The sequence below is a fragment of the Anarhichas minor genome, unplaced genomic scaffold, assembly GCF_050575085.1.
Source record: "Anarhichas minor isolate MPS153535 unplaced genomic scaffold, ASM5057508v1 ptg000087l, whole genome shotgun sequence".
Classification (NCBI taxonomy): domain Eukaryota; kingdom Metazoa; phylum Chordata; class Actinopteri; order Perciformes; family Anarhichadidae; genus Anarhichas; species Anarhichas minor.
In genome coordinates, this window is record NW_027466533.1 from 3,700,865 (window position 1) to 3,714,668 (window position 13,804).

The 13,804-nt window shown below is 41.9% G+C and overlaps 1 protein-coding gene across 4 annotated transcripts in view; it reads right to left on the minus strand.

Annotated features, from left to right (window-relative positions):
* Positions 1-297: 297 nt before the first annotated feature.
* dpp10 (dipeptidyl peptidase like 10) overlaps positions 298-13,804 on the minus strand; it is a 193,181-nt gene continuing 179,674 nt past the window's right edge. For all 4 annotated transcript variants that reach the window (XM_076081850.1, XM_076081851.1, XM_076081848.1 and 1 more), the window contains 14 exons: positions 13,650-13,757; positions 11,301-11,392; positions 10,979-11,026; positions 10,058-10,179; positions 8,448-8,492; positions 6,155-6,253; positions 6,001-6,070; positions 5,220-5,414; positions 3,591-3,645; positions 3,269-3,368; positions 2,243-2,301; positions 1,428-1,500; positions 1,045-1,118; positions 298-435 (listed from right to left, as the gene is read on the minus strand). In XM_076081850.1, the coding sequence (XP_075937965.1) occupies positions 298-435; positions 1,045-1,118; positions 1,428-1,500; positions 2,243-2,301; positions 3,269-3,368; positions 3,591-3,645; positions 5,220-5,414; positions 6,001-6,070; positions 6,155-6,253; positions 8,448-8,492; positions 10,058-10,179; positions 10,979-11,026; positions 11,301-11,392; positions 13,650-13,757 (1,278 nt within the window). The remainder of the gene's footprint in view (positions 436-1,044; positions 1,119-1,427; positions 1,501-2,242; positions 2,302-3,268; positions 3,369-3,590; positions 3,646-5,219; positions 5,415-6,000; positions 6,071-6,154; positions 6,254-8,447; positions 8,493-10,057; positions 10,180-10,978; positions 11,027-11,300; positions 11,393-13,649; positions 13,758-13,804) is intronic.

Sequence of the window (13,804 nt, forward strand, 5' to 3'; positions counted from 1 at the left end):
TTTGTGTCCTTCAGTTATCTTTTCAACACATTTTTATACACAGTCACACACATTGCTCTCTCTCTCTCTCTCTCACTCACACACACAAACACACACACACACACACACACACACACACACACACACACACACACACACACACACACACACACACACACACACACTTTAAGAGCATTAGCAGCTCTAACCCAGTGTCCATGTCCAGCTAAACACTTGGTCCAAACGTGAAAGGCCTTGACGGATTTTTAGTTAAATTCTTCAAGCTCTGCCAAAGGTTTGACCCTCAAAGCCTCCCACCTACTCCTCCTCCTCCTCTTCCTCGTCCGGCAGCGGTAGCAGTTCCTCCTTAAGACAATCCCTGTAGAAGCTGATCAGTGTGGCGTAGAGATGCTGGCGACTCTGCTGAGATAGGAAGTGGCCCTCATCTGGGTAGATCTGCCGAGTACAAAGGAAGGTTTTACTGTCCGGTCCCAGAATATTTCAATTTTCAGTGTGAATCATTGTAGTTCTCTGCTGTTTGATTGCGTTGGTGTAAGCTGTGCAAACCTCCAACAGCTTTCACAAATAAACCACATTTCTATAGAAATCATTTCAAACTGTCACATTTATGGAGATTACGACAGGTTGGAATAAATCAGAACGATCCTTTAATATAGGCTATAAAGTGGATCTCTCCTCCACCACATTGCCCAATTTTAAATAATCAAGTCCAAACTACTGTTGATGATGATAAGCCCCATTCCATCCTCTTAAAAACTTACAAACTCTTATGTTTCTGTACAGTCTGTGATTACTCAACCTGTTATAGAAAAACAGTTGACAGTGATTGTCTGTGAGGATAATGACACCTGTCGGACACCCCAGCAGCAGTGTTAACACATATAATTCAGTTGTTTGAGCTGATTCAATACATTTTGACACTTTCTAAAAGTATTATTTACATTAACTTGTACATGTGAGATTATACAATACATGCATGTCTATCCCTGTTTGAACAAATGCAGTATAAAGATTGTGCCTTGGTGGCGTTTTCTCGATACACACCTGCATGGAGTAGTTTGCTCCAACTTTCACAAGGTTCTTGACGAGCTCAGCAGTATGCTGGAAGTGGATATTGGCTGGGAACACAAAAAAATGAAACATGTCAGCAAGATTCAGACTGAATCCTAGCTGGGAAAAAAGACAACACAATCAGATTCCAGCAGGATGGAAATACTTCAACAAACATGCATTCAACACGCATGGCTCACCCGCGGATGTTTTCCTCTGGAAATCCCAGCATCAATTAAGATAACCCACTTCCCCTTTTTATCTTTTGATTAAAAACCATTTGCCTCATTGCGTGCCAGGGTTGCATGCTTCTTTGTGCTCAGCAGCGATGCACAACAGATAGTGTTTTCATTCAATCGCAATCTATTTTCTCTCACCATCTGCTGTGCCGTGCACCAGCATCAGCTTCTGCTCCCGGAGCGCCTGAACGTTCTGCAGCACACTGGAAACCTGCGAGGAAATCAGAAATGGAGGGGCGATAATTGATTGATAGACATGCTAACTTACATTGAAGAAAACAATAAAAATACAGAAATATGATGACATGAGAGACATTGTGGTAAATTGCATCATACCCTGATTGCATGGCACACACAGACACGGCCATTTAATCCAATTAGAGATCTTCAAGTGAGAAAGAATCTCCCATTGACAATATCTTTTCTATGCTTGGAATATCACTGTTTGCACAAATTGTGAGGAAAAAGATGTCAAATCAAGTCTGCAGACAGGAAAACATACTGAAAGCAGTGAATTACTTGTTCCGGACAGATTTGTTGGGTAGTTGTTTACAATGTGGTCGGAAAAAACAACCCCTTTTGTTCTCCCTCACTGCGCTCGTTCCTATCGCTGTGGAAAACACCTCTGATAGCCAAACATCTCGTCTGTGCGGGAGTCCTGAGAGAGCCAGGTAACCCTTTTGCAGCAGCTTATAAAGAACATGTGATGTGACACGCCGGTGCACACAGTTACCAAAGAGAGATGAGTGACAAAATCCTATGGAGCATAAAAAACACAGGGAAATGTGAAGCATTGCTGCCTCTGACTTTGATAGCAGCATTCAGGAACTGTGGAAGATTAAGTGTGGGTGTGTCAGCGATGTCTCGGGAAGACACTTTCCAAGATCAACAGCAAACACGTGTGTGTGTGTGGGGTGGGGGGGGGGGGGGGGGAGGATGTGGTGAACACACACCTGATATCTGCTGTCATCCCGTAATGGTAAGCCAAGGTATCTCTCGGAGAACGCCGATGCTGTGTAAATGAGAAGTAAGACATTCTTAAGGTAGACAGTGCTTCAGCTGCAGCTAAGCACCTATAGACATGTCATCCTGAAATGCTTCCGGTGAGGAGGAAATAACACCTTAGTGTAGGTGTAAGGGTCTAACAAGAATGCTCTTTACTCTGGTCTATAGATGTGTACTGTAGCTGTACTGCTAAAAGCTGAGATTCACCTCACTGTTGTATCGGAGGTAAACAGACTCTTAACGAGCACATCTTTAGTTTTTACTCTCCACACAAACATGGTATTCTTTATACTTGAATGTTTTACTCAGACTTGACGTGCCAGATGGCGAATATGAAAAAACTATTTCTGCTTGGTCCCCAGGAAAAAAAAGCTTTACGTTTTTTGCAAACCACAGATACTGTATGTTGAATATGACGTTGTATTTATATTTAAATGTGGATGTTTTTTTACCTTCGGGAGGAGCAAGTGATACAGTATGGAGCAACCGTTATTGTAAGTTAGTGGTACTTAAGTGACGTGGTTTAATGACGAGTATAAAGAGAGAGAATGTCCACATGGATGAGTGTTACAGTGGTGGGAACTTCAAACAAATAGGACTTTCACCCAGGAGACCACTGTTTGTGTCCCGTCTGAAAGCAAAAGTAAACGTTGACTTCACACTTGTTACGTAACATTGTTACGCTTGATACATATTGTTACTATGCGAATGCAAACCATGTTTTTTTTCTCACCTTAACCAAACAGTTTTGTTGCCTAAACCTAACCAATCATTGAATCTTAACTACGTGGTATTGTGCATTTCTGCCTTCGAGGCTGATATGAAACGTGTTTTTGGTTCAGAAATGTTGACGTTCAACGAGTCACGAGGTTTGCGGAAACGTGAAAAGCCAACATTTCTTCTGACAGCTGGGTTGAATAAATGGAGAGTAAATTCAACTTGGTGAAGGACTCTTGGAGGGATTCTGAACTCACCATAGAGCTTCCAGTCCGTCACTGGTGACATCGCACACGCACATTTGAAGAGGCCATCAGTGGACTTGAGCATCATTAATGTTATGTACGCTCCATAACCCTGAGCAGACGGACATAAACACATAAACACATGGAACTTTGATGGCTAAATCATTCAAAAAAAAAACATTACACAACCAATCATTTTATATTTTGTGAAAAACATTGATTTACAGTATATACTGCACATGGATTTTTGCTCAGCAGCAGCGTGCTATTTGCAAAAACAGACTGGATATTGAATTCATTTGACATCTAACTGTAGCTGAGAGCACAGGCTCACCTTTCCAAACACTGCTATCCGTGTCTGATCAATATATGGAAACTTCATCATGAATCTGGAAGAAAAAAGCACAAACCATATCAGCTACAGTTTCCAACATGTTCATATCATACGAAACTCTGTAAAGGCCTGGTTTACTTTTATTTCATTATATTACTTGTTAAATCATTTTTTACAGTTTACTGTTTATTTGCACTTAAATTCGAGAAGTTATGCAAAGTAATGAGCAAATATAGTTTGATGAGATTTGCTTTTTGAAATAAGGCTGTAACCTCTGTGGCAAAGAAAAGCTCATTGCTAAAAGTGAAAAACAAGACACATTTATCAAATAGCTCACTCCTACTTACACTTCAGTGTTGAATAAGCTTTAAGAGCGTCTCTCAAGTGATCATGTGATTGATCACATGGATGGTGTGTGAACCAATCACACGCCAGGTTTAACTCACATCGGCCCCACAGTTCCTCACATCTCAGTAATACAGTATTCTGCAAAAGCAGGTATGATTGTAATATCTTTTAAGCATTGTATTTGTGTGAAATGTTGAATTTCTCTATAGAAGCAATTAACAAATTGAATTAACACGTCTTTGAAACAAAAGGAAATTGACTGGAAATTTAAAAAAAAAGCTCAGCTGGAGCACGGAGAAACATTTCCTGTTGGTAGACGAGGGACAATAGAGCAGAGAAAAAAACACGCAAAGTGGAATATAATACTGCATTGACAAGTGCTGACAATTAAGATGCATGAAAAGAGATTACAAAAGCAATGCATGCTTTATTGCACCTCCAAGGGATGAAACAAATTACAATCTGTGTATATTTCAAATAAAAGTGTGTTTGGAGAAGAAAGCAGCAGCTGCAACTGGTAAGCCTTAACAATCACCATGTTTTCAATTATATGTTTCCCATAACATGTTATTTATCCACCAGTGTAATCACGTTCAAAGTTCATCATATGTGACAATTACTAAGCTGCTCTTCAAGGGATTTGCATGTTGTTTTAAAGAGGATGTCATTTCATTTGTGTTTTGAAAGTACAGCATGGTTTTAAAATAGGGACGTCATGAGAACCGATACTTCTGTAACTGGTCAATGCCAAATTTCAGAAAACTTGACGATACTCGTTTTTTTTATAGTGGAGCAGGTACCAGGGATCAGGGCGCAAGGCCCCTCGTCCGGGTACCAGAGAACATTTCCCTGATAACTCCACATCGTGAACAACAAATCTGTGATGAAATCCGCAAGAGGAGAGCTAGCTAACGTCAGCTGTTAGCAACCGGAGGGCAGCGTCGTTCTGCTTGCCAAACACAACCCTGCAGTTTGTTACATTATGATGCGTTCAAGATAGATTCAGCATAAATGACTGTTGTCAATGATACGGTTATTGTGATGCGTTCAAATATAATCTTGTAAAATGTAGTTTTGGACGAGAAACTAGAGGCGGATCATCAGGGATTAATAATAGATTCACACAAAACAGTATGTTTGTAACACTAATAATGGAGTGTATGCTGAAGTACATTGGGTTCATAGTTTTGTTTTATTGTGTCATTTGGGTATCGACAACTGAGTTTCAGACACCCTGACATCCTTAGTTTAAAGTAGAATCTAGTGAATCTGATAACGTACTCTACTGCTGCGATCTGGTCCTGAACATCCACAGTTCCCAGTCTCTGGTGAACCTCGTGCAGGACCCTCTGACCCTGGAAGCCGCTGCCCCGGCCGTCCAGACGAGCCACGAGGACGCTGTCTGAGCTGACCAGCACCGAGTCCCAGCTGAGAGAGAAGCGGTCCGTCACAGCCTGACCACCGGGGGCGCTGTCACTGAACAGAACACAGGACATGATGAATAAAGACAAACTCAGAGAATCCCAACCAGTGAAATCAAACTGCTGGAGCAGAGAGCAATCAATCGATAGGATTTTAGTGAATTTATAGAAGTGCAGAGAAGGATTATGTTCGATTTTTTGAAGATTTGTTTGCTAGCCTGCTAACAGTTGGTCTTTGTAAATAACGTAACTCGTGTTAATACATTGTTATGGCTACAGTGAGTTTTCACTGCAGCACGGCGGTGCATGTGGGATTGAGTCTAAACGAACTATAGTGTGTTCATCATGGTAATGAGGGAACATGTCACCCAGGGTAACAGTTTGGCTCACTGATGTGTTCTACTGGTTTTTGGACAACGTTGGAGCTCTATGGTACAGAAGAAGAAGACATATCGGGCTTTGACTACATGCTACACATACATTTTACCTTCTGAATTGCTACATGGATAAATGTTCTGACCAAGGATTGTTCAAGATATCATTTTATGTCAGAACGAAAATGTATTAGGAAATAAAAAATAGTTTATTAGTATGCATTTCTGGCATATTGCACGGTATGTGTCATTACAAATGGTACGTACATCAGCAACAGTAGTCCATACTGACGAGACTCTGAGAAGTCCGGTGGATACGAGATCTTCAAAGGTAAATCTGTTAGGAGAACGACAGATAAACAATTGTATCACCAATTCATCGTGATTCACAGTAACAGTATGGAAACCAATCAACTCTCACCAAAATGTTCCATCTGAACAGTTCTGAAGTCAGTCAGCTGGATCCTTTTGAGCATCAAAGCCGCCTTCAGCAAAGAGTTGTTCTCGAGGATGTAGTAATCTGAAAAAGATGAGGGGAATGGGTTTTAAGGATGATAAGAGTGCAAAAATTGCTTCCAATAATCAAAGTGTCGCTGCATTCGAATGACCCATAATGACACGATGAGGCTTTGTCTTTGGAGCCGGTGATATAATGAGATGAGATGGAAGGTGTAGAGGAGACGGCTGAGATCTCAGGCTCGTTTATAGTTCCTGACATTGTTTCATTTCGTCGTCAATATAAAAGGTTCGGGAAGCTGAATACATTCCTGGATTTAATCTCCTTTTGGTTTAGCTGTTGCAAATAAAAGAGACGGTTCCAAATTGTAACGAGTTATACGATTATCATATGAAATATGCAATCAAAGGCTATGGCAAACCACATTCTTTTAACAAAAACGTGTGCTTTCAGCCTTTTCTTTCACCAAAAAAAGACCCAAAAAAAATGGATATGGTTTGTAAACAAAATCATTTGCAGCTGACCTGTATGCATTTTGAAAATGGGCATAGTTCCACTTTAATTCAAACCTAGACAATAATGGTCATGACATACGGTCAAAAAGTTCCATTTCTAAAAGGCGCACAGCAGCTTGCTCACTCTGGCCTCGACAACAGGGGAGCCCATATCTTCTCCACATGTAAATAAACAATGACTCTATGGTTTCGGCCATTTTTTCCAGTCAAGCCATCTGAGGAGCAGCCTAAATGAAATGGAATTCATCCAGCACGTCTAATGGAAAACCCAGAATCAATAGACGCCTCATTATGAAACCCGCTGGGGGCCCTGAGTTCCCAGCTGTGGATGGAGAGCCTATCCAAATAACCCTGGGCAAATTGCTTGCTTTTCTGCGGCACAGCTGTTAACTTTTGAGGGGGGTAAAAAATCCACTGACAGACATGAAGGAGCATTTGTGTACTGTACGTGTCTGTGTGTGCTGAGATTGACCGCAACAGCGTGTGTGGATGTGTACAGCATGTATGAATTCATGCCTGTGGGAGAGGAAGGAATCCAGATGTGAGACCAGAACAGACCCAAAAAGAGATGATCACAATGTAACGCTGTTGATGGCTCTGAAACAAGGCCACTGTTTAAAACCAATCAACCGCCATTCAAGTTGTGCCTTGACTACATTTCAATCGACTCAGACTCAACATCATCAACGCAATCACAAAATCCTCTCTGTTTACTCTAAATGAGAGGTTTTACTTGCAGCAAAGGCGACATGTAGTTTACCTTAGTTTCAAAACCTTTTTCAACAGCATGAAGAACAGTGAGCCCTACCCAACAACATCTCTTCTTCAGAAGTTGTTTTAGCTGCTTGACCTGCAGCGCTAAGAAGCAGCGACCATAACAGGCTGCACTCATCCAGCGTTCGTAGCTATACCTAGGAAAAATAATGCGCCGCCATTCGTAGATATCGAGCAAAATCAATGTTTCTCATTGTTATCATGAATGAGACCCCAGAAGTTGATTTTGAAAAGACTGTATGCATGTAATGAGCAGAAATTGACGCTTTTTGCTGTACTTTTGTAGGAAATCGCACCCACATAGGGACCTCTTCTGAGTGCCAGCGTCTTTATTCAGTTGTTCCCAATGAGGAGAGAGCGTATGCGACTGCATGCAGCTGAGCGCTCCGCCTTCTTTTGTGCGGCCGCTCAGAGCGCTTCAAGTTGAAAATCTCTGAACTTCTCAGAAAAGCACCGGTGACGTCACTGTAGCAAATGGAGGAGAAGCTTGTTTTTGCCGTGTCTGCTTGTCCTGAACTTTTTTATGTCAGACAGACACTATCATGACGCCCATTTACGGGAGCAGATCGGCCGGGCGGACACTGTCAAGAGATTATTGTCATAGAAACATTCTGGCTCCTCTGCCAGAAAAAGAGGCTATGTGGACACAGGCCTTTACTGTTTGTGAGATGCCATATCAGCTTCGTTCTGTTTACTTCCAGCCAGACTGAGAGACAAGCATTTGAAAAGATTCATATACAATCATATAAAAAATGGAGGAGCTCATGCAGCTTCCCCCGGATTAATATGTTGCTTTGCGCGGGACCACAAATTAATTTCCCTGAATCTCTACAGCTGAGATGTTGACCCCACAAAGCTACAGTAGCCACATTTATGGGAAATACAGCATTTTGAAATGAACTGTATTCATCCTTTGTAATGGTCGTCATGTGCCCGTCATTTCTCACCAGACTAAATGGATTCCTTACTTGAATTATTGAGGCTGTGTAGGATGACAATAGGTTCTCCAGGACCTGAAAGGAGAAGTAAAAAAGCCTGTGAGTGTCATTCAATCATTATCCTGTTACTCTAATCCTCACTGAAGGATTACGTGTGCTATGCAGATAGTGAACAACAATTTAAAAAGAAAACTCTTCAAACATTGTGGATGGTATTTATATGTTCTGCGTCACAAGGTTGGTCCTGTAAAGCAGCCACGCAAAAGTCAAATGCAGGCAGCCGTTTTGTTTTTCTCGATTTGTCTGGTAACCCTCCATACTTTACCCGCATCAATTAGAGGTTAAAGGTGACTCGCATCGCCTCCATAATAGCCTCAGACTGTCAAATTCTGTGAGTTCTCTTCAATGTCCCTTTGTGAAATACTTAGTCGGAGGTTAATAGCATGGCAGGTTTCTCTGAAAGGCAAACTGCCTCGGCAGCTGCAAAGCACACACAACAACCACATTCCACCTGCTGCGCTCTCTTAGTCCTGAAACACAAACCGCAGCTCTCCCTGTATCTCCTCTCATGGACTTACCGTCGGAAGGCTGCATCAGCTTTGACCTTCGCATTCCTTCCACCACTCGCTTGTGTCACGCAGAGAAATAGTTTCATTATGTGAACGTACCTGCTTTCAACACTAAACCAATCAGACACATTCTTTTGGAGGGGAATTAAAAGGCTTGTGCTGTGTTTCCTGGTGCAAACAGGTGTCAGGACAGATTTGTCAGGGTTATGTGAACTTGCCCCCCCCCCCCCCAGAAGAGAACAAGCTTCCTCTATTATTTTTTTTAATGCTTTTGGGGAAAGGGAACGCCATTATTATCCAATAAATCACCACGCCAAAACCCAAATGCTTCTGAGCACGAAGCACTTTCATCTGCTGAAAAATAAATTGAAACCACAAACAATATAAAGAGTTACCCTCTATTAAACCAGCTAGCTGCGGCTCGATTACGCTACCTAAAAGTAATTATACACAATAGAGCGGCTGTTTCATTTTATGCCTCTCATTTGGAACTGATGAGAGATTAATTTAAGAGCGAGTAGTTGGAGGATGACAGTTTGCAACGAGCAAAGCCTGACATCTGCTCGATGATCTCAGACTTAAAATGGATGATTAAATTAGAAGCGTAAAAGAAGAAAGAACCCCAAATTTCAAAGATTTAAACTGCAACCATCTGTAGTTGTGTTGTCTAACTGTGGTTACTTTGATCCAAAAACAAGCCAAAAGAGATGATTGATTAAAAATGAGTTGACAAAAAGAGTTTTGGGAGAGATTTAAAGATAATGCAGTGGGCTGCCTTCAGACAGGTCACTTCAAGCAGAGCCTTGAGGAGAATTAGTCCTTCTGTAAAACTCAGAGGCATATTTATCCAGCTGCACAGTGTGTGATGTGGGAAGTCCTCCACAGTTGCATAGCGGTTGGTAGCCCTCCTCCATTCTGCTGTGCTTTTTTTGTCGTGTCCCCCTTTTGTGCAATCACGTCCCTGAACAATTTTACAAAAATCATTCTGGTAATCATTTCCACAACCGTTGTTGTGGAAGCTGAAGATGCTCTGGTTCGAGGGCAGCCATGTCAGGGTGCGTGATGGCCTACCTTTGCAGCGGAGGATAATGTGCTGGTTTGCTGGGCTGATGTCGGCATCGAAGTACAGACAGTGAGCTTTATTCAGCTCGCATGTCAGACACCGTCGTGGGAACAGACCCACCGTTTTAACACTGGGGAGAAAGTAAGACAAAGAGGCACAAATACATTTTGAGTAAAAGACAGAGGGTAATGCTGACATTACTTTATCTTCTTATCGTGGTCAAACAATGGCCCGAAGAGACCAAAACCAGCAATAAAACACATCCAGCTAAATGTGTTATCGGTGTAGTCACAGCCTGATGCAGATTACTGCTCTATGGCAAATAACTTCATTATCAGAGTTGTCCAATAACTATTCAAATGAGTGAAATGTGAAAGACTACAAATGGCACCTGGCAGTGGTCTGCCTCCGCCAACCAGTCATGTTGCAGTTTACATCCATGTCTGTCCAAAACGACATCACTTCATCATTTTATCCTTTTACATACTTGTGTTGAATTTTCATAATCACCATATGAATCACTAAGTTAAAAAGGAAGTGCTTTGTGAGGTCACAGTGACCTTTGACCTCCAAATTCAAATCAATTCATCCTTCGGTCCAAGTGGACGTTTGTGCTAGATGTGAAGAGATTCCCTCCAGGCGCTCCTGAGATATTGTGTTCATGAGAGCAGGTCGCACATTCATTGCAGGCAATTATAAAGATGAAATAAGACCGGCCTTATACTTTAATATGCGTTTATTCATTAATAATAAAATGGTTGTTACCAGCAAGAACAGAAAAAAGAGAGGAGACATAAAGTGAGTTCTCTCTTAGTGATATCAGGTTCATACGAGTGTCTTGTTGGAGTCTTGCAAAGATCTTGTTATGACAAATGTCGTGCCGCTGTAACAGAAAGAAAGTGCCGTGTAATCACTCGGTGCAAACCAACCTGAAGAGTTGCCGTCTTTGTGGTGAACCCTCTGTGCTGAGAAAATAACTGTAAATAGAAAACACAAACAAGAAGCATAAACATAAATAATGAAACATGGAACTTCATTATCTCTTTCTTTAAGTAGAATGTATGTGATTAGCAAACCACTCTTCTGTGTACAACATGAGCGAGGTATCCATGGTGAATCAAAGAGAAAATAATGCAATTTAGTTTTCAGTGTCTCAAATGTGACTCATCAGTGGACAGATGGTGAATAATAAGAGAACCTAGCTAATTAAGTGTGGGGTGTTTTTCTTTTCAGAAATGAATGCAGACTTACAGGTTGTCAGTGTTCTCATCGTAGGCGATGATCTTGGTCACCTCCCAGTTCCCTGATGTTAGATGTCGGACTTCATTTTGATCTGCTCTGAACTGAGAGAAGCAAAAGAAGATGAGTACACGTCATTTGTATGAACATCTAATATTTGTGTGCTGTATATTTGAAACTGTGCAGACAAACAGCAGTGTCAGTCAGCGTCCTCTTGTAGTCGTGTGGATAATGCCATTTGTCCGGCCCAGGCGGAGGTGGTATTAGCATTACTGTGTTATAACGCTGCACGAATCCTCAAGGTGTGCTCAGAAAGTGAATTCTGAAAGCGAAGCAAGCAATATACCGCTTCCACACCTTGTATTAGAATGTGTTTTGGGAAATGGGATTGCAATCGGATAGTGCCCGACCACATGTACGTAAAGGTGTAAATGCACCCAAAACGCATTGAGGACAGACGGTGATCGGATCGGACGAAAACACCTCCGGAGGTGTTCAGGGACCACATCGAACGCAAGTTTAAATGCAAATGCGTTTTCAATCCACATTCAACAACAACGTGTTTAAGGTCTGGCGCCGGTATTTGACACTGGGAGTGAGCAAGGGTTTCAAATACCGATGCTCGCGCGGAAGCCCTCACTGTTGTGATACTGATGCACCAAGGCATTTACAGGCCTTTAGCGCCTGTATGATAATATCTTTAGATGCACCGGGTGTTCAAAACCCATCAGAGTCATTATTAGACGCTCAGAGCAACGGACATAGTATTAAGAGTCTCCTAAGGTCAGGTGGGAGGGATGGTGAATGGGACAAACAAACACTGGACTTTTACTCATGTCCTGAGTGATTTTTGTTATGTCATGGGTCGTTCTGTCACGGGGTGCTATGTCACTTAGTGACCTAACATTGCGTCCCTAGCTTATAATATGTTCTAATTGTACTTATATCAAACCAAATCATGATGTTTTTCCTAAACCTAAGTGGTTTAGTTGCCTGAACCTAATCTGCAACACTACACAAGATTAACTATATGTCCCAATGTTAACCACGACCGTTTCACAAGGATAACCACACGAGAACCTTCAGTGTCACGATACTACGCAAAAAGGCCGCCAATGCAGCAAAACATGAAGGAAGCGGCCATTAGCGAGTGAGTGAGCTAAGCTACTCGCAAGAAAGCAGCAAGAATGCTCGTCAAAATGAATGTTCAAGACACTCGTGGATGGAGTCAATATGAGACCAAGTGACCTGCAATTTGGTCCGACGAATGTTTACAAGCAAATTGTAACAATTCATATCGTAGCTGAGCTATTTAGCAATGGCTGAGCAAGTGGAGGAGAACGACCACGGTTAACGGGGATCAGGATGTATCATCGCATCTGATCTCACTGGAGACGCATATTAATAGCAGGTGTAAATGTAAGCAGGTAAAATCAGACCAGGATACAATCTGGATACAAGACACATTTTAAAGCCTTGTGACTCAATAGATGTGCAGCAAGAAAAGATTACAAAACACACTCCACACCAAAGACCGGACAAACAAACCAAAATTGGTTTGTGTTCAGTCTGCACACACCTTCAGGAAAGAGGCTGGTGGGTGGTAGGGCATGCAAAACTGTTCTAACGAGACACTTCTTCAAGTACAACCTACTAAGAATAACAAAAATGTAAATATTGGTCGTGGTCTATGTTTTGTGTTCTATGTGCGAATGCTACGTACCTCGTATTGATTCGTAATCTAAGTGAGGTACTTCTTCTGGTTAAACAAAGTTATACACAATGGAGCTATTGTAAAATCTTTACTGAATGGATGGATAAACTTTGGGTGTGACTTTGGACACTACGTCTTACCATGACCATGATCTAACCTTAACCTTTAACCTTTAACCATTACCAAACCATAAACTCAACCCAAACCTTGACCATCGAGGTGGCGGGTCTGAACACTCTTTTAAATACCTCTGTTCACCTCTACTAACATTCGACATGCAACTCTTCTTATGATACGGATGGGGAGGTTTTAGTGTCTGTGTTGATGAGTGGGCCTATACTGTTGGAGAGGAGAGGATCATCAATCACTTGCAAGAAGTATCTCAAGTACGGCAACAGTTCAATTAACAGCTCAACAACAGCATGTCCAATAAAGGCTGCTGTGAGTCATTTCCTCACTTTTTGGTTAAACTATTTGAAAGCACACACTCGGCTGCACGTAACATTAAAGAACTCTATTAAAGCTGCGGAAACACACAACATCCATCCTGTCACAATAAAGGATTTAGCCAGATCCTGTGGTCGTAAAACCTGTGGCCTATACGCTGCATCAACTTCAGGGTACGTGACTGTAAACTGGGCCTTCACCTGTGTGGTGAACATGGCGATGTGATGGAACTCTCCACGTCCTCCCTGTTTGACCGGGACAGTCAGGAAGAATCTGCCGCCATCTTTGGAGAACACCGGTTCTTGGTTCTGCAGTAAAGCAAAGGTAGATAAACTCCACAGCATCGATCACCTTG